The 24,998-nt window shown below is 47.5% G+C and overlaps 1 protein-coding gene across 1 annotated transcript in view; it reads right to left on the reverse strand.

Annotated features, from left to right (window-relative positions):
• Positions 1–24,998, reverse strand: part of LOC105568729 (putative oxidoreductase GLYR1 homolog) — a 42,611-nt gene continuing 17,613 nt past the window's right edge. Inside the window, exons 8-10 of the mRNA XM_012024598.1 lie at positions 3,650–3,760; positions 3,079–3,523; positions 1–2,815 (exon numbers count right to left, since the gene is read on the reverse strand). Coding sequence (XP_011879988.1) covers positions 2,616–2,815; positions 3,079–3,523; positions 3,650–3,760 — 756 coding nt within the window. The 3' untranslated portion in view covers positions 1–2,615. The remainder of the gene's footprint in view (positions 2,816–3,078; positions 3,524–3,649; positions 3,761–24,998) is intronic.

Genomic DNA, 24,998 nt, shown 5'->3' on the forward strand with positions numbered 1-24,998 from the left:
TAGGTCAAATAGATATTTATTCAAAAACCATTGTGTATCCGTGACAAAACATATAACGTCTGTTGCCGACGTAACGCGCGTAACGTATACCATCATTCATTCGCTCGCACTCACACTAATTACTCCCACATTGTTTTCTCCTCCGTCTTCGATTCTTATTTTTTTTTCTGTGTCTTTAGTAAACTTAATATTTACTAATAATATATCCTTTTTTATGATTTTTTATGCAGTAGAATATAATATTTCTTCTTTCTATCCCCGCCCCACAGATTGCAGGTTCATACACATACAATTTGATGTTATTATTTAACTGTCGATTGTGTACATGTCTAATTACACGTTGCCGCACGTGATATGGCGCCAAGCCACTGTTATTTCAGCTATACGCTACGCAATTTCCCGCACACGCTTACATAAATTCGAGATCTGTGCCGCGCAAATGACGCGATTATCCGCTCGATTTCGACGAATATCCATAGATAAAAGGTGCGATTGATCCGAAAGGTTTGCCGTCTGAAAAGAAGTGAAAACTATACGAAGAATGACTTTTCGATGCGGAAATAATCTCGTTTACAGCGAATTCGATTGCTTGCGCTAGTGCGCACAGCCGAGAGGAATTTCTCTCTTTTAAAAATATATATATAATCACATCAGACAGCAGTTTAGAAATAAATTGTTGCATTTCGTCGGAATAAGCAATCCTCTTTTTGATCCCCACCGCTCGACAAAATTCGATATTAAGGACTCCTCTAATTATTTTGCCTTGAATGGGGACAAAATTCTATAGAAATGGCGCAAATTTATTTCTACGTGAAGAAATTGACTCTACGGATTTTCATACATTTTAAAACGCCGATATTTTCAGGCTCGAGGAAGAACATTCATGTGTCCTTTCCTCGCTTTGGTCTCTCGATCAGGTGGTCTTCCACAAGCCAAATTCGCGATCCTCCGGTCACACTCGATTTCGTCACGCGTCGCCCACGAGATCATATTCCCGGGAAAACGGAAACGCTTCGCTCGTTCACTTCCCTCCTCGTCGTCAGGATTCTCTTCTCGCGTAGTTCCGTACGATTGTGCGACTCGTACGAGGTAGTGGAGTACGTTATCACTAGGATTTTTGGAAAGTGACCCGCAAGAATCATTCATCTCAGTATACTGTTTATTCAGATTTTATTATGCTTGGCTTGTAACTTCAATTTTGAAACTTCTCTTTTCGGAACTGTGGAATGATCGAAAGTACAAAATATACGTAGACGCAGACGTAGTTTCAATTTTTCTGCTGTTGCTTTCAAGGACAGGCCTTCGAGGAGAGCTGATATCGCTAACGTTGCTGTTAAGAAGATACGAAAACGCAGCATATAATATACACATTCATCTATTCTAAATAACACTCTCCCTCGGTATCTTCGTTAATTTATAATGCGCTGCACGTCGATCAACAGCAGCGTCGGTAAAAGTGAGGCGAGTTAACGAGCACTGTTTTTTCCCCTCTTTCAGTTCAAACGTCCAACTACGCAATTTCACAAAGACTTCTTTTGCACGGACGAATTCGATGACACATACTGTCATATGATTTGCCGATAAATCTCCAGATAAAAATAACTAACTAATTCTTTAGTTTTTATATTAAATTACTAAAAACAGCATGAGAGAGAGATAACATAGCGCATCTGTTCGTTGTACAAAGTGCAAGGAAGCTAAAAAAAGAAAAGTGCGTCTATAAAATAGTCCATTAACAGCTATTCTTTAGATCATAATAAAGAAGACGAAAATATACGAGGAAGGATCAGTTCCCTTGCCGTAATCGCTCCGACTGGCGAATGCTTCTGAGGCATTCACGTAGAAATTTTAACTTTACAATTGTACCACGTAAAGTGGTTCCCCACAGTTGGCATTAATGTTCTGTGATCGTCACTGTCGTGGTCGAGCTCGTCAAACTCCCTGTCGTTAAGATAATCATACACCGACATACACAGTGCGATCGTTTATCATGAAGTCGCTTGCAATGCAGTTGTTTCATCGAGCCTTTCTCTTCAATCAGTATCGTAAGGCACATATTTCTTTTCTTCGACACGTCGCGAATCTCTCGAAACCGAGCTAGGTGGGCGTCTCGCGCGCGATCGAAACCGAAACGCGACTCGGGAGCGACTGTTTCGTCAAATCAACGCTCTTACTCCTTCGTTCGCGCGCGAAGAAAAATATTCCTTTTGTCGAAAAGCGCACGGGGAAAAAAGAATGTTGCCAAAATTCTCTTTACACTCAAGTTAAAGTATGAAAAAGTGATTGAAAAAAGTTTTTACCATTGACCCCGCAATATTTTTCTTCGAAACGCGCGTTAACAAAGCTCTTCTACGATTCGCTCGACCGCATTTTTATCTCTTCGTTACTTAACTTGAATTGCGTTCTCTACCTTCCGTAAAATCTCACGGGTGTTTACACAATGACGGCGTATCTTTCGAAATCGTCGATCAAAGTCCAACAAAAAAGATACGAACATATTTTTTAAGTATACGTGTAATGTTCTCTCTTTCTCTTCCTTAGCGGCGGGAAACAACGTCAGGTATCGCAATAAATATGAAGAAGCTCGGTGACAATAACACGAAACGCCTGCTGCGTTAGAACCTAGCCCTAATATAAACGGCCGAGGCGTCGTGTTTTCCATATCCAAGACGTTTCGCGTGCTTATACACTTCGTTCGCCGCAGCTGCCAGCGGCAAGGGTTGCTCCAATTGGTCGCTCATGCCTAAAGACAGTCGCAGATCCTTCTGCATATGTTGTAGCGGTAACTGGGTAGGGAAGCCGCCTTCAACAATCGCTGCGAAGCAAAGTAAGAGTAATGTTAATTACGAGTTCGATACACGGATTCTGTTATATAATTCTCGATTAATTTGGACGTCAAGTCCTTAGGACAGCATAGACACAGACATCAAAATGATATTAGTGTTATTGAATAGTGAAATGAAAAATAACAGTTACTAGAGATAGAGTCTCTATTACTAAAATTATTAGAAGTGCGTATTATCGTTGATTGAGGATTAATGTAAACGTGGACGAAACAACCGGCTGAGACAAGTCTACCTTTGCCCTTCTCAAGAATTGCCGGACACGCCAGAGATGTCAATTCCAAAACCTCCAAAACGTCTTCCTGTTTGAGACCAGCGCGATCGGCGAGCGCCATGCTCTCGGCCAGAGCCGCCAGAGTGACACCAGCCATTAACTGCAGTACAAGATTCATCTTGGAAGCGTTACCGACTCCGCCGAGGTAAAAACTGTTCTTGCCCATTGCCTCGAAGCAAGACTGGCATTCATCAAAGAGCGACCGATCTCCAGCGGCAAGAATGACCAGAGTGCCTTCTTGCGCTTGCGTTTTGCTCCCCTGCACCTGGGCCTCGAGATAGCGACCGCCCTTGCCGTTTATCGCCTCGGCGATGTCCTGGGATGTCTCCGCGTCAATGCCAGTCATTTCAACGTAGCTCTTGTTCGGCGATATCTCCATCAGGACACCGCAGTTACCGAAGACCATCTGGAAAACAGTTTAAACGTGACAAACATGTGCGCGCATTCCCAATAATTTGGGTCACAGCTACATGTATTGGTGACAATCTATATGATAGATCATCTTTGATATTCCATCTTTTCCAACACTCACATCCTTGGCTGCCTGAGGGTCAGCCACGCAGGAGAAGGTGATGTCGGCGGCCAGGACAACATCGGATGGCGTCAATCCTTGCTCCGCGCCGGCCTTCACGAAATCTGCGCACTGCAAAAGAAGAAACATAACGCGCAAATTAGCTTTATTTGTTTCTCGATCGTCCACACGTTTGGGAGAATTTTTTAATAGGAGGCTCATTCTAAAAGACTGCACATACGAATCCGAAGACGGAGGATTGAGGGATTGAAATAAACATGATTTTATTAAGTTCAGAGGGGCGCCATGAACATTTGGAAATCCGCCACGTTCGTTAATTAGCGCGCCGTGCCGAGTTCCTTTCTCTTCATTTATCCTTATTTAATATTTGACGAATAACAAGGATAAACGATGTGTTAAGGCCGTATCAGGCTACGGATTGAGATTGAGATTAGATTGAAATTCGACCAATCCGAGTAAAAGTTTCTGAACTTGAGATTAAAAAACTTTACTGTGATTGATCAAATTTAAATCTAATCCCAATATCAATCCGTAGTCTGATACGGGCTTTACGCGCGTCATGTGCGAGCACGGCCTTGCAAACATTCCTACAACATGCAATTGCAATTCGTCGGTGCAATTTTACGCGTGCCTTGTGTGCAATTTGTACACAAATTATATACATAACTAACATTTAAGCCGCCGTTAATCAATTAGAAATTGTATGTAAAAAAATAATGGGATCGTAGAGAGATAGTTTATGCGGTCGCTCGGGGGGTAAATTCAGTACCGTGGCGCCATCCAACGCGGCGCGACGCAGTCGCGTTTAGTGCCGCCCGCCGCTGACAGATGGCAGCACGTGGGGCCGCGCGCCATTCGCGTCGTTCCGTTCGTCGCACGCGCCGCGGCAACGAGCAACGTTCCCACGGCACGCCGGCCACATCAGCAAACGACGCCATTGCGGCCCGAGATGGAGGCGAGCCTTCCCGGAGTCCGCGCCGGCCGCCCGTCGCGGATCCCCCGCGCGGAATTTCTCGGCGAGGATCCCGCGGGAGTCGCGGGCGAGGCGCGCGACCGGCGAAAGTCCCCCGCGGGGGTCTCGCCGCGCCCCGTCTCCGTCCGTTGTCCCGAACCGCGACGGAAAATGGCGGCGGTCGAGCCGCGCGTCGACCGTTTCTGCTCTCCGCGAGCCCGCGCGCGCGCCTCTCGCGATAAACTGGCCCGGGGCGGCGACTGTCCGCCGCGTGGGCGATATCTCCCGCGAGATGGTCTTTCATCCGGGACGAAGCCGGCGAATTGATCTCTCGTCACGTGGCCAACCGGGCCACGATGCACCTTTTTTCCCTCCCCCCAGAGTCGACGCGACGGGCTCTCGTCGGCGTCCGCAAAATTTACATGCGCCCGAGTTCCCTGCCGGGCGATCGCGTCCTTCCGGCGTCGACGACCGCCGCCATTCGGACGAACGCGTCGCAAGAGAGACGCGCGCTCTCACGCCGCATGGTGTTTATTGACTCGGCGCGCACCGACGCTCGAGTCGCTACGAATTGTACGGAACGACTCGGGAGCGGAATACTCTCGCCCGAAGCGGAAGTCGCGTGTGAACGAGCGTGCGAAGCACGTGGCTCCGAAACGCTTCCAACGATCCCTAACGACTCCGTACGGATTCTGTCCTTCGATTCCAAGTCTCGTCTCTCTCGCTACCTCGAAACAACCTTCTTCGTCTAGTTATGGCTCCCAGCTCTTCCAACTTGAGCTGATACGACCACGACGAACCAATAGACGTAGAATTGTAGACTAGCGCGTTGTGGTTTTTCGAGCAAGTTTTAATTGGTAATATTATACAGTGCAGGGGCCCGACTATCGGGCCTTGCGCGGGATGATGCAATCGGATGATGCAACCCCGCAGGATCAAAAATTTTATCTTCTAGATTGGAAGACGTACTGTTCACTCCCAAGCGGAACTTTACCTCGAAACAACTGCGCGCGATCGAGCGCAAGAGTGAAGCGCGGTTCTTTGGCGCAAGAAGTACGTCAATTTGAAGAAGCGTTAATTGTCCCAGAGCCCAAAGGGACTTCTGTTCGGACCTGACCGTTCGCTTCGAGAGACAGAAATAGCATTTCCAACGTTCGTTTCCCCGAGCCCACTCGAATAGCGCGTTCAATTTTTCTTGCGCCCACCGGGCCCCGCGTAAGGTACTCGAAACGTTCCTCTTTGCGGTGACTCAGCGTATCGAGTGCGCGTCCTATCGCATGTCGTATCGAAACACGGTCCGATGTCCAATGTACGTACGCCAAATAATAACGTAGATCGCATGTCGGATATCGGTCTCCCTCAGATTTGATGGAACTTATATAACTCCGGAGCAGAGGAAACAGAAGACGAATCGGGCGGATGTTTATCGCTGATTCTTGTATATATACGAGCGTGTCCTATCTGCGAGTCCCTATCTCATCGCCGACGCAAAGCATTGTTAGAGAAGAGAGAGAGAGAGAGAGAGAGACGGAGCGACGAGTTTCACGGCGGCTAACAAAGCAGATCGCGCGAGCTTCCGACCTTGCGAACGATCGTTCGGTCAAAGATGAAGGTTTCACCAACGTAACTTAATCGTTCTAACCGTAGCCTGACTCATCATCTGTTTCCGACTGCCCCCTTAGACTCGATTTCACCAACGTCGTTTAACTTTAAGCTCAGTTTAATTCGTTCTTTGTCTGTTTCTAAAGTGAGAGACAGAAACAAACAACGAATTAAATTAAGCCTAAAGTTAAACGACGTTGGTGAAACCGGATGATGGAAGAAAAAGGAAAAGGATCAGCATGTAGTTCCGACTTCTGACTAACAACTCATTGTATAGACCAGGCCTTAGGATTACAGTTAAGCGTCGTTGGTGAAACCGGATCTAGGGAGGGCGTTCGGTTAGTTTCCCGCTCTTTGCTCTTTTTGTTACAGAAGCACAGCGTGGCAGAGCACTCTTACAGAATGGATCCCTAAATTTCAAAGCGAGGAACGTACGTGCCACCTGGAAACCACGCTCGCCTCGTCCGCTTTCGTCACGGCGCGGCGGGCGAGTTCCTTTTCCTCGTCAGGAGGCCGGCGCCTTTTGCGAAGTGTTATAACATCCCTCCGTCGTCACGGTCTACTTGGAGAGCCGCGTTCAACGTACGCATTTGGCATTTCCGTCGACCTCGTCGACGCCGCGACGCGTAGAAATAACGAAGGAGGAATTTTAATTGTTACACGCGCGGGAATGCGAGCTCGGCTCGATCCTCCTGCAGCCCCGATTGTTTCCCCACAAATGAGTGGGTGTCAACTGTGTATCTTGTTTTCGGCCTAATCGATTGTAATCACGCGTCGACTCGAATGCTCGGAGAATTACGCGAGAGGCTTTAATTTGCTACCGTCATATAGAATCGACGTGTATCCGCAGGAAGGGTTAATGTCTGCTTCTAAAATTCTATAAACCTCCCCCGCGTACAATCGCCAACGTATTCACCGACGCGAGAAATTCAATCGTGAGGCGCGAAGGGAGAAAGGGTCCGCGAGAGGGGACGACGCGTAACTTGGCGCGATTCAACGGGAGTCTCGAGTGTCTTATTTTTACTCGAATGACGGAGCTTTCCGCGGAACGAGGAAATCGAGCTAATTCCGATCGCCCCCGGCGTATTTTTACTCCCGCGCCGCCCGCGATGTAACGCGACGCGCGCTTGCGTTGTAAAATTTATTACGCGGTCGCCGCACGGAGGCTCGGCACGACCTTCGCTCGCCGCCATTGTGCCGAAGACGGAAGCGGGGCTCTGAATGGGAATCGTGCTAAGCGATTAATGGGCAAAGAACCGTCTCGCCCTGTTCCTTTCGTCCCACGTGACGATCGCGCCCGCTCTACACCCCCCGATCCAAGTATACAAGAAAAGAAAAGCTTATTCTCTCAAAACTTTAAATTATTCATAAAAAAATGTGAAACAATGTAAAAAATTCAGATAAATCGTAAAATTTCCGGACTTTTCCCCGACATTTCCAGATTTCTAAAATTCCCTGATAATTCCCGGTTTTCCAGATTTTCCTGACCACTGGACACCCTGTTCAAGCCTAATCTACAACGTGCTCTCTGCGTCCAGAAACATTCTATTTTGTAGCCCGTAAATACATTTAAAAAAATTGGTGCACGTTGATAAATTCTACATTGTACGTTGTACAATCGACGAATTTTTTAAATCGTTTTGATTTTCTTATACAGGAGCAGATTGTATTATAGATTAAGCGTCAGACAATTACGTTAATATCGACGTTTACTTATGCTTTGTGGACATTCATATTAATATTTCCCAAAATTTCAGGATCGCGGGGCGCGAACGACACTACGTCGTCTTAAGCCCGTGCACTGAGAGAAAAAAATAGTCATTTTTGGACCCAACCATATTTTTATAATTGCATGGACCAATATTGTGGTTATGAGAACTATAATATTGTTAGGTCAACCATAAATTACGTTGGAGGAATTATAAAAATATGGTTGGTTCCAAAAATGACTATTTTTTTCTCTCTGTGTGTCACACTACGTATTGCGGACGCGGATTGGATTACGGATCGTACAAATAGACAGTCGTCTATCCAGTGATCTGCAATCCGGATCCCAAGTTGCCTCGCTGTGATTGGCTGAATTTCGATCCGCAATCCGTAATCCCAATCCAATCCGCGTCCGCAATACGTAGTGGGACACGGGCTTTATTATCGCGAGGGACACCCGATTCCGGATTGGCTCGAGGATGCGGCGTCCATTCCGGGAGACATTGTGCACGTATCATCGGCTAAGTGTCAGACGTCGAAATTCGATTGGAACCGAGAGGAGGGAAGCTTCTTACTAAATTAAGTTTAATCGTTAGCAGCTTCTTGGCGAAGTATCGATCGCCTGGCAACATCGCCGCAGAAGAGAATGCTTATCACATGACTTGCGAGAACATTTCGAGGGAGCGAGTACCCACAATCGGATCCCCGGTTCCGGCGCAGTTCGAGGAGGCGCGTATACATAGACTCGTTCGGCGCGACGAAGACATTTATAAGTGCGTGGCTGCGGAATCCTTGTTATTTTAGGCCCCGCAGCGAAAGAAGACGGTCAATTCTATAGATCCACGTCCATAAATCAATCTGACAGACCCGTTCTTCGGGCGACAGTTGCAAATTGAACTTTCCTCGTAGCGATTTAATATTATTACATCTTATATATAATATAATTAAACGCGCTAAAATTAAGTGCCAGGATTAACGTATCTAATCGAAGACGGTGTGCGCGATTGCGAGTTCAGATGCAAGTGATATGCAGAAAGAAATAGGCTGAATAAGTTACAAAGAGAAAATTAAGAGCAGAAAGCGCCGGGGAAAGAGCTTCTGAAATTTATTTCCACACTCGTTAATTCTCGATTTAAATCTCAATTAACGAGTTACGAATTCGGTCGCTCGCCCCACTCCGCGTTACTGTCACTCTAAGAGATTGCTACGCGAAGATAGGCAAATACAAAAGCAGTATCTAACAAGTGCTTCGTTCGATAAAATACCCATTGTGCATTCCGCTAAAAATGTGATATCGGATTAGATAACGGCGAGCGCCGTGCTCGTGTTGTGTTTTCATAATTAAATAACTCGGCACACGGTTGCCCCGGGTATTCGCTATTCGTGGCATTTCCCGGTACACGGCAATTAATAGTGGCATTACGTATTATAATTTCCAACAATACGCGCACAAGTTACACGGTTGAGCAGGGAATTATAATACTGATACAATTTTAGTCGGTGTTTATCGTGTTGTGACACATCCGACACGCAATCCCTTCCCCCCGACGTGAAAATTGCAGTCTCGCGGCGCGGAACGCAGGAAAAGCGGGTATATGTGTCTCCAGGTGATCTCGCGATCGGATAAATAAAGCAAGATCGACGGGAAGGAGAGACAGAGAGAGAGGGGAGAGAGAGAGGAGAAGAGAGAGGCGGTTGCGAGGAATCGTGCGTGTGCGTGTGTGCGTACCACACGACGGCCTTGAACCAGCTCGGCCGGCTCGTGCGACTTGCATGATGGAAGGAATCCAACGGTTTCCAGGAGGAAGGCGCGACGCACGTGCGCACATCTGCGCGCTCTCGGCCATAATGCGCCGTGACGTCGATTCCCGGTCGACTCGCGACATTCGCGACGCGATAACTCCGTCGCGTCGCATTAACAGTAAGTCGGCAATGTCCGATACCGCGCGTATCTTCGTGCAATCAATGCCGTGGCCGCGGATCTCCTCGCGTACGTGACGGCTGATGGCGCCTGAACGCGTCGCCGATCCTTTTCAGAATCCAGTTACTTCGTACACGTGATACGAATTCTTTGAAGGGGGGGACGAAATCCTTCTCCTTTTGAACTTTAAGAGACGTGACTATGCACAACGATCTCTCCTGCTACATTGGAAAGGACAAGAGAAATATTCCCAAGTGGCGGCCCCGAGTAAATCGTCTCGTAGAGACGAAACGTTTGATGAAGCTTTTAATAAAGTTGCTACCAGCGGGAATTAAATAGGATAGCGATCGTGCGACTACTTTTCACGTGACATTTTGCGCCACGGAGGCGTTGATTTGCGAACTTCATTTTCACGCGATCCACGCAATGGAAAATTACCTCGCGCAGTCACGCCCGTAAATGATAGCTCGTTCTGGACGATGCCCACGCATAAGGCTCTAATTAAATAACAACATTAACGAGAATTAAGCTCAGATTTTCTCTCGCGATGCACTTTATTTTTCCCATTTCCCCCTCACACTCGACCTATAGCATTATATTTTTACCCCAGCAGCAATATATATTTTTTAAATAATATTTTTAACTCTTAATTGCGAACGCGAAGCCTCCGGGATTCCCATCGCTCTTTCTACAGAGAGTTTCGTCTAAAAGCAAATTAACGCCGAAGGATATACGCAGCAACAAATACGTATACTTTTACTTCTAAAAGTAGAATTTTCCCTGAAGATTCGCGACCGCTGCGGGTGCAAGAAAAATACGCGGTTAATTATCTTCAGACGCGAAGACAGGAGATACGTTTACAAACGACTCCGGGTACGGCTCGCCTCCCGCGTGACCTTATACAAAGGCGGGAAACACTTTGCTATTCCGCGCCACGCACGTCTGGGCCTACGTAACGCGCGTGGGTGGACAGCCGCACTTGCTTAACACCAAGACTGACAGCTTAGCGTCCGCTCTAACGACCGATGAGTGGACAATACCATTTGCCATTCCCATTGTGCATTTGCAACACACCTCCGCGCGATCGCCGCGCGAGCATGACTCCCCGTCGTTCTCAGGCCGAGAGTACTCGCCAGCGGAGACCGGCGCTTTTATTCGTTCGCGATTCGCGTCGCCGGATTCTCAAACACCCCGACCACGTATTCGTTTAACACTTTTACGAGCAATACCTGCCACCTGGCTTGACACTTTAGCGCTCGTTCACTTCGAAACATTTCGGCGCCTCAAGCTGCGAAGCTGTACAGTGCTTTATTCATTGATGCCTGGACCTGCATTTTCGTCATCATATCTTCCATAGAAGTCTGTGTGTACTACAGCCTGAAACTCATCGATGTATAGATGGGAATAAAGATAGTGAAAATGTGACTCCTAGTAAAGCTGAGGTCCAGGCATTGATAGATGAAAGCACTGTACTTGATTAAAGGATTGGAGGAGATTGAACAGTTTGAGAATTAAATTTCTTCAATGTGCAAAGCCGTTAGAAGGCATCTACTCCTATTCATCGACATAATGCTCTCTCCCCTGGGTCAAGGGAGCAATCGGTACCATTCGCCGCGCTATCCGCAATCGTGGGATACACACGTTTACACGACGTAAGCGGAACAGCCGCGTTCGAGAAGATTGCGAAATTGAGCGCGCGATTGTTGAAACGCAGACGATTGCGATTAAACCGCGCTTCCGCGCGGACGAGCGCGAAATTGGGCAACTCCGAATGTTAATTGCGAAAGCCGCTCGTGACGTCAGTAACGCAGATGCACGCGGATAAGGGAAACCGAGACACTCGGGGGATTGAATTCAGCAAAAAGGCAATTATTAGCGTCACGCTGTTGGTTTCTCGCGTGGCTCGGCGCTCTATTATAGCCCAGATACGCATCTCCGCGCCTCCGTCCGTAAATATCGACCGACCCGGCGATAATCAAATTGTTCCATCCGGTATGTGAAACTTGGCTTTTACTTGGATTGAACCACAGACATAATAAATATAGACTAAGCGTCCCATTGAATAAGCTGAAGCTTGTGAAGAGAGAGACGGAGGAAAATTAAGAAGACTTTCTTTCTCTGTCTCACCATCGTGACAAAGGGAGAATCACGCCTGTGTAGTACTGCGCAGGCACGATTCTTTTACGATGGTGTAAGACAGAGAAAGAAAGTCTTCTTAAACCTTCTCTGTCTCTCTCTCTTCACAAGCCTCATTCAATGGGACGCTCAGGCCGATATTCATAGTCCGTTCTTATTATATATTTAAGACAGGGTTGGAAAATAACTCGTTACTTGTAACGAAGTTACAGTTACTATGGATCGAACCGTGCGAAGCAAACGCGCTGGCGATCGATTCGCGCAAAAAAATTACGCGAAAGTCAACGATCGCGAGTCTCTGGCTGCGTTCGGGGAGACGCTATTTAGCGCTATGAGCGTACTCTGTCCTTGTTCAACGTTCGCAAGTAACAAGGACAGAGCACGCTCATAGCGCTAAATAGCATCTCCCCGAACGCAGCTTCTGTCTCTCTTTTGTCTCGCGTTCGCGCGAAAGTCGCCGATCGCGCGAGGCGCGTGCTTCTGGTGTCCTTTTCGGACACCGGAGACGTCCGGGCGGTAACTTGCCCGGCGATTAAACTCTGCCCGGTATCGCCGATAGCGGCGAGTCTACGTCAGGAATGCGCGCGCGGCGCACGGGACGCTGGCGGGGCATGTTAAACGGCGGGATAATTAGCGAGCTGCCGCGAAAGCGCGGAACAAATGGCGGGCAAAAACGGCGAGGCCAGCGAGGTGGACGGGACGACACCCGGCGGTAATTGCGACTGTCGTCGACTGCTCAATGGCCGCGAAATTTCCAGGAATTAAGTCGCCTAAACAATTTCGCGGACAAGAAGAGCGCGAGAACTCCGAGATACGAGATAACTTTATCGGCCCGTATTCCGAACTTTTATCAATAAAAGCGCCTCTAAAAGCAGCTGAAGGCCTGCGTCCACGACGCTAGAACTTGGTCCAAGTTGTAGTTTCGAGAAATGTGTAGCCAATCGACTTGCAGCTTTTATGGAATAGCTGCTAGTTGATTGGCTACACGTTTCTCGGAGCTGAAACTTGGACCAAGTTCCAGCATCGCGGACACAGGCCTTGACAAACCTTTCGATTGGCTACAAGCCACTTTTAGAGGCGCTTTCGTCGATAAAAGAGGACTCAGAATACGGGCCTTTTTCTCAAGAGGAGCCGAGTACGGAGAAACTGTTGAGGTTGCGCGTTCTTAAAGATACGCAAACACAGCGACGGGAAAACGAAAGAAATTTGTTATCGCGGGCTAACAGCGCGAGTGCGTAGGCGGTGCGAGAAACCGTGCAGCGTGATTCCTGGAAAGCGGGCGAATCAACGCCCGGCGCAATTTGTTTTAATGCGCGACACGGGAAATCGAGGGGAATCCTCGTAACGACCTCGGCGCGGATTACGGTTATTTGCGGCAGGGCGTAGCCTTCTTTTTCTCCCCCGCGGGAGGAAATGGGTCACGGAATAGGCGATCGGCCAGGACAGAGCGTTTGTGGGACGGAGGAAGTCGATTTTTCTCGAGGTCGCGGACTCCGGCGGGCGCGTTCGTCTCTTTGTCGTCCCGCGGCCGTCACGAGAGCGAGAGCGGACCGTTCGGATTGGCGCGAAAGTACGCGCGATCTGAGAGAGAAGACTCTTCTCTCTGAAAGCCAACAGGGTGTCCAGCAAACTCAACGGAAAAAAAAACATTCCCCGACTTTTTCAGGTTTTTCAGGAGCCGGGATTAATTTTTCCCTGACCGTTTGGTGTAACTTTTTTCAAGATGCATAATTTGCGTGCATCTGTACGGTAAACCAAGTAAGTGTTAAATGACGAGGTCCTTGAAATATTTTTCTCGGGAAACAAAAGTCCGGAATTTAAAAAGGTAAAAATGTAAAGTAACGCAAAGTCGAAAAGTGACTATTCATTGTTTCCAGTGCCCAGAAAATAAAGATCGGAGCGTAAGGCAAGTGTAAGTAGAGGCTGACAGAAAAGTAAATGAAACTCCTAGGAAGCGTGAATTGAAACAGCGGGATGTAAAAGGAGCATTTTAAGAAGTTCACGCTTCTTTTCATCATTTTCGCCAGGGTGATAATCCACTGATTAATTTTCAGAGAGCTTCCTGTTTCCCCAGTTTTCACCTTTCCACGCGCCATTGCCTTATCATCGACCAGCCGGAAGCTTGGGCAAACAAGCGACTCTTGAGCAAGCAACGCGAACGGCGATAGTCGACTCTGTCGTCTCTCGGAGGCTTCGATCATTCGATGTCGAAATACCCCGGCTCTTGTGTACCTTCCGTTCCCGGTTTAGCGACGAATCGTGGAAACCTATCGCCGGCAGTTGCACGTTCGCAAAATAAGGCCGTGTAAATATAATACTAGGTCGCGCGAGATATCGGTTTCACATTCGAGCCATTTCTCGAGAACGGGATAGCGAGACGCGTGAATGAAACGCGAAAATCAATCGAATAATTTCGGACTTCGTTGACTTTATTTAAAAAAAAAAAAGTTCACTTTTCGAAACTGAACGCTTTACGGACGATATTTTCGACTCTGCATCAGTTTTCTTTAAGTACGTCATTCTGTCGACATTCGTATCTCGACGGTCAATTAACGGGCCTCGCTTCGCGAACGAAGCTCGCGCATAACGCAACGGGGCAACCCGCAACGGTTGCGTCCGTTGAAGTAACACCCCGGGTGCAATGGCCGCGACCGGCGTGTACGGCCCTGAGCCCTCTTTCCCCTCCCGCGCGTTTATACGTATTTAGTACAATAGCTGAAGCAACCTCGCCCGACGGTTCGCATCTTTCCCAGAAGGTTCGAGCCCACGCATGTCCGAACGGGAATCAATCTTTCAAAAATGCCAGTCCGACCGGCGAAGCGCCGAGCGCGGAGCGAGGAGACACGCGAGTGCATCATGAAAGAGAGAGAGAGGGGGGGGGGGAAGAGTGGTCGGTGGAGGAAGGAGAGCGGCAGAATGCAAGAAGGGAGAGAAGGAACCCAGGGAAACGGTCGGCGAAGCGGCACGCTGAGCCGAGCGACTGGCGCACGTTTAAATAAAGAGTCGACGGTAGCTCGCGGCGTTGCCGGATCGGCCGACTATTGATCGCGCGGTGGCCGGGGGTCACGCGGGCCGAGAGCCGGCAACGCCGCGCGGTTCCCAGCTGATCGGGAGCTCCGCTCCGTTCTGCTCAGCTCGGCACGACTCTGGCTGGCGGGCTGTATCTCTCGCTCTCTCGCTCTCTCTCTCTCTCTTGCTCGCGCGTCTCCTCGTTGCGCTCGTGCAGCTAGAAACACGATATGCACGGCAGAATGCACGATATGCCTACCCGAGCGAACGACTGCTGTTGCCCCAGCTCGTGAGAAAGAGGGAGAGAGAAAGAGGGAGGGAGGGGGGAGCGAAGACACGCACGCATATTTCCCCTCTTTCTTCCCTCTCGCCACGCGAAAGAGCATGTCTTGACGAAGACCATATCCTTCCTTCCTTGCCGCTTTCGGCAGCGCCTTTCAAGGCGTTACGTAACTGAAATGTATTTTTCTCCGCGAATGGAGCGTAGCGATTAGCGGGAGACTCGGCGACACGCGCCTAAAATTCATGCGACTGAAAACCTGCGTTCCTCGCGCGAAAGAGAGAGAGAGAGAGAGAGAGAGAGAGAGAGAGACGCAAAACTCGGAGTCGTCCCGGTCAAATTATGTACGCGAACAATTCTTTCACGACATCGATGTGTCGCAATGATACAAAAAGGATACTGATATCGGGGGGGGGGGAGGGGACTTTTTAACGTTCATTTCGGTATTGTAGAACCGAGATTGGCTTCAATCTCGACTCAAATCACCTCTTAACTTTTTCTTTAGATTAAGAATTAGAACGGGCGACGCGCGATGACGCGGCTCGCCGTCTTAATTTTTCACGAGCAATTCACCGAGCGCAAGACGTTTTGCACCGCACACCCGGAGTACTTGGAAATTACGCGCGACTCCAAGGTACTTGGGGAAACGGAGACGCCGCGCCCGTGAACGTCGGCGCGTAATTCTATCCCGCCGGAAGGCGGTTTACCCTACCGCGGGCAATGAGGTTTTTATGAGACGCTCTAGGGATAGTGCCATCGATTCCTCCTCGATGCGCACCCCTCCCCGTCCGAAGGAGACCCACCTGACTTCCACTTATCGGCGTCGTTACGTAACGCGCGCGGGAACTGGTATCTTGTACTCAGGTAAACGTGCTTTCAACGTTCTGTAAATTATGCAGCGCGCTGCCAAAAGCGGCGCGAGATCTTTCGGGAGCGAATTCCTCCCGAGCTATTCGTATCGCCGTTCCTATTCGGGCAGGCCCGATATTACGTAAGATAATTGTGGGATAATTAAATCTCCGTCGTTGCCGTTATCGTCGCCGTTGGCGTATCTTAGCATAAATAAAATTTATATAAAGCTCTTACGTGAAAACACCGCGAGTACGAGGTAAATGATATAAGAGTCGAGGCAGGATGTCAGTGTCTAAATGATTTTAATTTTTTAATTTATTGCGAAAAATTCACCTCAGCCTGGCTCGGCCGCAACCGATTTAAAAATTAAAATCACTTAGACACCAACATCCTGTCTTGGCTCTTATATCCTTTATCACTTCGTATTCGTATCATAATTTGGGACATGTGATATCTGTTAAATTTAACACAAATTTTTCAACTGCGTGTGTATTAATCAGAGACCGAAGTCACGTTGTTCAATAGAGATGTAAAAATTCTTATTCTTTGTTTTTCGAGAAAGCGAAACTCGCTGGCGTCCGTATCGTTTCTCAAGATCGCTCTTGAATTGTTTAAGCGTCGATCGCTTTAAAATTTATCGACGATGGCGGCACCGCTTTTCATTTTACCTGGATACAGAGGTACATAAAGATACAGGGAGGGCCGCAGAGGTAAACATAAAAAATGGACGGACAGCAAATGAAATAGGCGTTCGGGGGGAAATAAATTTCTCGCTACCGCTACCCGTTGCAGAACTTTTCGAACTAGCCACACTGAGAAAAATGTCCGATTAAATATAATCGGATAATCCAATAACGTAATAGCAAACGGATATACCTGATTAAATTGTATATCCGATGAAAAATATGATTGGTTTTTCAATCACGTTTCATCGGAAAACTTGACCATCGGAAACACCATTCAGCTGGTTTATCCGATAAAAATTTTTCTCAGCGCACCCTCCGCGAAACTTTCCATTCCGCAGCCATAGTTTATTGTTTCCACTTTAAGTGGCCCGAGCCATTTAACGAGGGAGATTCGAAAAAGTACAGAACGCGGGACACCTAATAGAAACTCCTCTCCCGGGTATCAGCAAAATAAAAGCGTGCTCTTTCCTAACAATCCTCTTTTTGTCCTTGGCAAGTTCCACCATTTCCGCGTCCCTGTCGCGCGCGACAGAAAAGAGAGTCGTGAGATCGATACGAAACTCCGAAAAGCACACACCAAGTAAAGCGACGTTTTATACAATATGACCGTGGAAAGGGCATCTTCCTGATGTTCACAGGAAGGAGAGAGAGATATTAACGAAAAAGAAATCAAGGCAAAAGTGGATGATCCTTGGGAGCCTGCCTCTCCCTGACCATGACCGACGACGGCAGCGACGTGCAATCAAGGACGCGAAGGAGGGAAGTGAGTTTTCGCGCGGCCTTCCTGTAACCTACAGAAACACCGCCGATCGAGGCCGGGTCTGATTTTATTATTAGGTAACTGGGGTACGCAATCGCGTTCCCCGACCCGGCCGACCTGACTCTCGCGGCCGCAATCCGGCTTCGCCGACGTCGGATCGCGGCGAAGCCTCAACCCTTCTGGATCGCGGAGCTCTCACGTCGGCAAGCGGAACGTACGTGCGGGCGGGCGAGGTCTCGCTAGCAGATTCTTCAGGACAGATTCGTAATCGACTCGTCTTTAGATTCTCAGAAGATTCTCGAGATAGTAATAAATATAATAACTAACAAACAGACTTAATGTCGCCAGTAAGTTTAGAACCAATGATAGATTTTTAAAACAGTTCACACTGGCCAATGTTTTTATTTAAAAAACCGACGTTTCGGTCCCAGATTCGGACCCTTTTCAAGTAATCTGTTCACACAATTGTTAAACGATCTCACATCGTTCGTTTGGCCAATATCGTTATGTTAGTAAGACATTAGTCAAGAAATGATTGCACTCTTTGGTTGAAGAGTGCAAAGTCAATTGAAGTTGCATTGTTAATTGTTAAACACAAGTAAAAGTATCGAGAGATGTGTGCTGGACGAGATATCAGTTTGAATAAATATAATAATAAAATACGACAATGTAGAAGCGACGAGAGAAATTTAACTATTAATAAATAGTTTATAAACGTAATGAAACGATCGAGCACGGCACTGGAAATAAGTGTCTATTTGCTCGACAATACCGTTCTCGAGAACGATTTAGTCCACCGTTCGCATTTTATTAATTATTACGTAATTTCATTATCGACCGTCAACGCTTCTCGCCGTACAAGTTTCGCTTTGAAACTTAGCACCGCTCGGTGTCCTCTCGCGATTTTACTTCTCACCCTCCCCATTAGCTCTTGTAGGTCGTAGTCGAAATTATATGTCGAGGGCGACGCTCAAGGCCGTGCCGACGAATAAACGAGCGTGACAGTTTAGACAAGTGGAGGGCAGGTATGCCGGCCGGATATCTCGAGGTCCTTTTCCACCCTCTACATTTACGCGAGGCGCCGAAAGAGATACTTGCTGGATTTAGTGGCGGACGGCTCGAAACTTCGTTCGAGAATAAATATTTGAGGGCACACAAGGTCCCGGTTCAAGGATTAATGTGTAAAACGTGAACAAGATCAATATAAATCGAGAATCAAGATCTTTGGGAATATAATCTTACCAGAAAGAGTACATGCGATAGAAGAACAGAGAAAAATATCTTGAGCAAGCTCTACAACGTCGGAAGTCACACGAATTATTACTAGAGGTGTGGCATTTTGCGATATTTTGCGTATAAAGATAACATAAAAATGTCACGCCTCTAATCATTACATTCGAGAGAAGGATTCTCATAGAATTGTTGTACACTTTGGGAGTCCAGTCTTAAAATTAGTGACCCAATTGCAGAAGACCATGTTCTCGTCTACTACAATCTCCATCTTTCACGCGCATTGCTTTTCGCCAATTTTGAATACAATTATTATTGTAGTAGATAATCGAAGTATTTTAGCCCTTAAACGTCCAACTATTCCTAGCACTCTGAGTTTTTCTTCCAAATAATAGCTGCTCGAGGAACCCTACAAAAATATGTGAAGAATTCTTTAGTAATACAAACCTTGCAGGTAAAGGGCCTGAAAACATCCTCGATCCCTCAAGGATTGGAAGCCTAACTTGGCTCTCAATGTGCAAAGCTATGAGTTTTCGGCCTTCATGAAGGGAAAGTGCGCGGAAAAGTCGTATTGAATCTATGTAAAATTACGATTAAACGATTAATAGTTTTGCGGAAAATATCAAGTGACGCTCGTGTTATCGATCGATGTCGCATGAGCAATAACGCCGACGGCCCACTAAATTTAAGCGGGCCATCCTTTTCTGCGTACGAGTAGGTCGGAGGTTGCCCATTAATTCTGTCCCGCAAAACGTCGCGCAATTAATCTCGAAGAGCGCCGCCACATTTGATGAATGCCGTCGCATCACACGCGCGCGAGGCGTTTATCTTGGAAATGGCGCAGGTCACATCGCAAACATCGGCCTGAACACGTGCTTAAATCTTGATAACGATAATGCGCATTTGCAACTCTTTTGTCGTTTCGTAATGAAGAGAGAGGCCAGCTCGATCAAGCTGGATGACATTGCAAATGTGCCTCTACTGCGCTCTCCAAAAGTCACTCAGTGGATTACCACTGGAAACAGTGAATAGTCACTAATTTCCAATTGCAAGCATAGTACTGAAAATCGCAGTGGTATACTTATAGCGTTAGTATAACTAGTAGGTCCATTCTCTGCCGGCCCTTTGATCTTTGTGGTCCCGATCACGTGATATTCCGCCATACACACTGCTACACACACAACTTTTCTCTCATTGGCTCCACCAAAATAATGGCGGATGCGCAGAAAGGATCAACGCTAAACAAAACAAATGACAGAGTGGGCATACTAGTTATACTATGGTTACACTAGGCATATAACTGTGAATCAGTGACTGTTCATTGTTTTTAGTGAAAAGCCACTGACTTTTAGAGAGCGGATCGCGAATAACATCTGAGAATGATTTTCGCGGATATCGTTAAGAGAAATGCCACGAGTTTCTAGAGCGAGCGAGCGCGAGACGCTGGTGCCTCGCGCGAAACAATCTGTCCGTCAAAAAGGAAGGAACGAAAGGCGGGGATCAATAATTTAGACCGAAACGGCCCCGACGAGGTTCATATCGTCTCCAAATGATTCGAGCCGAGTCGCGATAGCACGTGATTGCGCGCATATAAAATGCGCTTTCGACAGCGCAGAGAAAATTTCGCATACGCAGATTATTTATCGAACGGTTACGACACAAAAATGCCCGCCGTTTAACGCAACGAAACCTTGATTTGCTGCCGCATACGAGGATTCCGAAGGAGGCAATGCACCGCCTTAATTCCAAATTAACGAAATTCAAACGAGTTCATTTCTTCGAATTGAACGAGACAACAGGACAAAATTCCATAATTATAGAGACCGATAATCCCTCGATTCGGAAACTCTTCGTTCCAGTGTTTTCTCCGGCAGGAAATACTTCTCGTTCTAACGTAGAATTTTATTAAAAATAAGAGAAACAATTTTAAAAATTCCAAATTGTATTATTATACCGGCAATTTGAAGAAAAAAAAAACAAAGCTCCTAGCGACAAAGCAGGATGTAAGTGCTAAAAGTGTAATTGCAACACACTCGTTTGTAATTTAATAAACGCGTACACTTCGGCTCCATTGCCTTTTTCCTTATTTATTTTGATTGTTCATCTTCAGGAGCTCTGTTTCTGTTATTTTTAACAAAATTCTACGTTAGAACGAGGAGTATTTCCAGCTGGAGGAAACACCGGAAAGAGGTATTTCCAAATCAAGGGATTACCAATCTATCATTATGGCCGTAATTTAACGGAGATCGGAACCGCGTTACAATCCTCTCGTTAAAACGTAATGTCATATTGCACGTCGCAAGACGCGACGGCGATCCCGCTCCCATGGCTGGCTTGCGTAAGGACGATCGATGTTCCAATAACGCGTCGCAGATTCTTTGTCACGCAAATAGTTTTATCGGATTATTGACCTTCGTCGTGTGCACCGACGGAGAAGACGGATCTATTAACGGGACGAGGAGAGCCAGGCTTCGATTATTCGCGCCTGACAAGAGAGGGATAACCATCTCGCGGAGAAATCGCGTGGTTTATCGACAATTGGTTGCTCCTGATTCGCGCAATAAGCGGCCTTACGGCCGCAAACGTGCCGCGCGACGCGGCGACGTTCGTTCCCATTAATTCGGCCGCGAAATTGTTTTTCCTCGCGCGCTACCATTGCGCGCAATTAACCGAGCTGCCACTCGGTTCGCAAGGCGATATCTGCACGCGCACTTCCCCCGCCGTCGAATTGATTGTTTGCAAATAAACGTCGCGTTACATAATTGCCTTGTTACGGAACAAGTAAGAATTACGCGCGTCGCAAATGTGCGCGTTCCCATTCCAGCGGCAGAAGTTGTAAAATTCGTCAAATTACAGAAATTTAAAATATAACTGTCGGTTATGTAAGGTCGCCCCAAAACTTCCTACAGTTAGCACACTCTTGCTACGCTGTTCGCATGTCATCGAATGTCGATTCGAGTCGATTTTAACCAATTCAAAGGATTACCAGGTGTCGCCGCTATTTCTGCTCATTGTCAGTGCAGTTAAAAATGACACGAAATTGTGAGTGCAATAGGTATGACACTACAAAAAAGTTGACAGCGTACGTTTTATTTATATACACGTTCCAGAATCGATAGGGAAGATTAGATTCGTTCTCGTCAGCGAGAACATTGAGAAGCATCGATCCGCGCGAAGCCTCTCTAAACCGATTTCGGATTCGGATTAAACCGAAAACCTCCCCGAGCTTGGAAACAGCGTTGAACGATGTTTCCGATTTGACTCTGGATGGCCTGTATGCCGTAATGTACGGCACAAAAGCGAAGAACAAAGTTAGGTCACGGATCGATATTGCACGGCGGGGGACCTAAGGGACACCCTCGTACATCGTTGAAATGCGCCACGATACGCTTCTCGCATTCGGGCAGAAATCGACGAAATGGCAGCGCACAAGGAGAGACTCCACGGGCGTTCGGACCTGTGCACGCGACATTTATATATAGATATATAAATATATATATAGCTTGTTCGACGACGCGGTTGAAAATTCTACGCTGCTTTCCCAAGGCGCAGGTAAAATCGTGAAGCGAACGAGCGGATTCCACGGGAAAGCGTAGCGAGGTAAAAGTGAAAACACACTCGTTTCTCGTCCGCGTCATCGCGATTATATTACAAGCAGCCGGACTATGTCGCGACGACTCATAGTTCGATAACGCAAAGTGCAACGATGAGAACGTAGCGCCTTTGTCTTCGGTTACAGCAGAAAGTGCCTATCTACGTGGGCTAATGACAACCGCATTACGTCTGCTTGTATGTCGTGTAAAATGCATGGAAAGAAAATCTCAAATTATATAGAGACTAAATAGACCCTAGACCGCGCGTCGTTGTGTCCAACAGTACAGTTTTAAAGAAAGAAAGCCAACGGCACACGATACTACTTTTCCTACTGGATTGCTTACGAGAGCCAATCAGGATTAAAGCCAACGGCACACGGTACTATTTTTCCTACTGGATTGCTTACGAGAGCCAACCAGGATTTAGCTTCAAGTCACCTGATCTAAAACTCTGCATCCTGATTGGCTCTCGTAAGCAATCCAGTAGGAAAAATCGTATCGTGTGCCGTTGGTTTTAGCTTTAAGTCGCCTGATCTAAAACTTATTGGTTCTCGTAAGCAATCCAGTAAGAAAAATTGTATCGTGTGCCGTTGGCTTTAGATCGGGTGACTTAAAGCCCGTATATCAGACTACGGATTGAGATTGAGATTGAGATTAGATTGAAATTTGACTGATTAGAATAAAAGTCACTAAACTTTTGCGATTGGTCAAATTACAATTTAATCTTAATCTCAATCCGTAGTCTGATACAGGCTCAAGGCTAAATCCTGATTGGCTCTCGTAAGCAGTCCAGCAGGAAAAATAGTATCGTGTGCCGTTGGCTTAACTCGTGCCATTTTGAAACAAATAAGGCCGACAAGTACCACTATTAAGGCCTGGACCAAGTTCCTAGCATCGTGCACGCGGGCCTTTAGAGACTTGAACTCGGCACACCCAGTCAGAAGTGACTCGTTGATCGACGTCAATATGGCGGTTTCGATGTCGACACGGCATCGTTTCGACGTCGGTCGCCGAGTCATTTCTGACTGGGTAGAATTACGAAACCCAAAACAATTTCTACAGAAATACGTAGATCGATATAATATCTTTATTGTCTCCCTTTGGGGTATATGAGGTATAGACTTATATACTAGACTGCGCCATCCGTAGGAGGCGTCGGTCGTAAGATATAGAAAGAGAGGAAGAGCTGAACTGAGTCAATGTGTCTCTGTCTAACTTGTTCGTTTTCTTCCCACTCACGAACTCTTTTGATATGTCTGCACTCTAATGTTTAGGACAGCGCGTCCATAGGGATGGCGCGGTTTAGTATATAAGTCTATGCCTTGGGGCCCTTGGGGTTGCAAGGTTCTTTTCGAGGGAGCGTTTTATCGTATTAAATCCGTACGCGAGACGCGAGTTACACTTTGTTCAGCTGGCGGGACAACTCGGCGCTTTCTACCGAAAGACCCGCGCGCCACGGCTAGACATCGGGGCACCGTGGCGAAATAGATTTGATTAACGCGAGCAAGAGCGTGGGAGCATCCTCCTGGTCCGGATGCTCGTGAAATTCTACCGTCTGCACGACCGGTTCGTCGGTGGGAATCAAAGTTTACGGTCTCGCGGACTCGAGGTCGACCGGTGTTGCCTGGCTGTCGCAGCGTTGCCTCGGAAGTTCCTTTATCTCCCTGGCATTCGTCGAGGGACCGCGATAAGGCGTCCGCCGATTTCGAAAACAGACTCGCAAAAGATATCAAAATACAGTCGCGTACAACGCACAGCGGCTATTTATAACCGTACGTGAGAACTGCGCGGAACATTTTTCTCGAATCCATACATTCCGAGCTCTCTCCATTATAGATGAGTTCTAGAACTTCTATTACGGTATTCTATTTATGATCCTACGTCCCTATCTGGTGGATACTATTTACGAGCCGACCGGGGCCAAGATCTTTCCTTCTCCCAGTTTATTCTGGACCGGCTCCTAAGAGTTCTTTTCACCCGTAATTCTATAGTCTTGTTCGTAAATTTCTATTTATAATTCCCAGCAGGAGCAACAGTCCCGCTCCTTCAACTGCCCGATGAATCCTGAGTCTACCTTACGCGACCCGCCAAGAGATCTCGGGTTTCGTCTGACTCTAACGAATGTCAGCGGTGAAATGCGGGCCGATAAGATCGTTCCAGTTTTCCCTCTCGAAGCAGACGAGGCTGACGAAAGTGAGCCAATCAAGGCTTGAAACGCAATTGTTCCTCAGCCGCGACCAAACGCTAATTTGGCACTGAACTTGAAACTATTTCGGATCGTCAATCGCGATGTCGCGATAGACGGGGCCCAGCCCGCGACCAAGGTGTCCGGCGCATCTTCGCGGAGGACGCGCGACCGACGACGCTGAAATAGACGTCCGCCCCGGTCGTCGCGCCAGGCGGGAGATCGCGGACGACGCGCGTTGAACGGGCGAGCGCGTCCCGGCCGGGCATTCGATGGATTCGGAGCAGCGGGTAGAACGGCTTGCGAGAAATCTCCCAACTCTCACCGAGCATTCGACACAGCCGTTGCCGAGGGGGGGGAGGGGCTGCCCTCCACATAGCCCTCCCCCTCTCCCCGCCTCCGCCTCATCCGCGCCTTTCGTTGAGCCCGTTGAGCC

This window comes from Vollenhovia emeryi, unplaced genomic scaffold, assembly GCF_000949405.1.
Source record: "Vollenhovia emeryi isolate VEMERY1.0 unplaced genomic scaffold, V.emery_V1.0 DF939127.1, whole genome shotgun sequence".
Taxonomy (NCBI): domain Eukaryota; kingdom Metazoa; phylum Arthropoda; class Insecta; order Hymenoptera; family Formicidae; genus Vollenhovia; species Vollenhovia emeryi.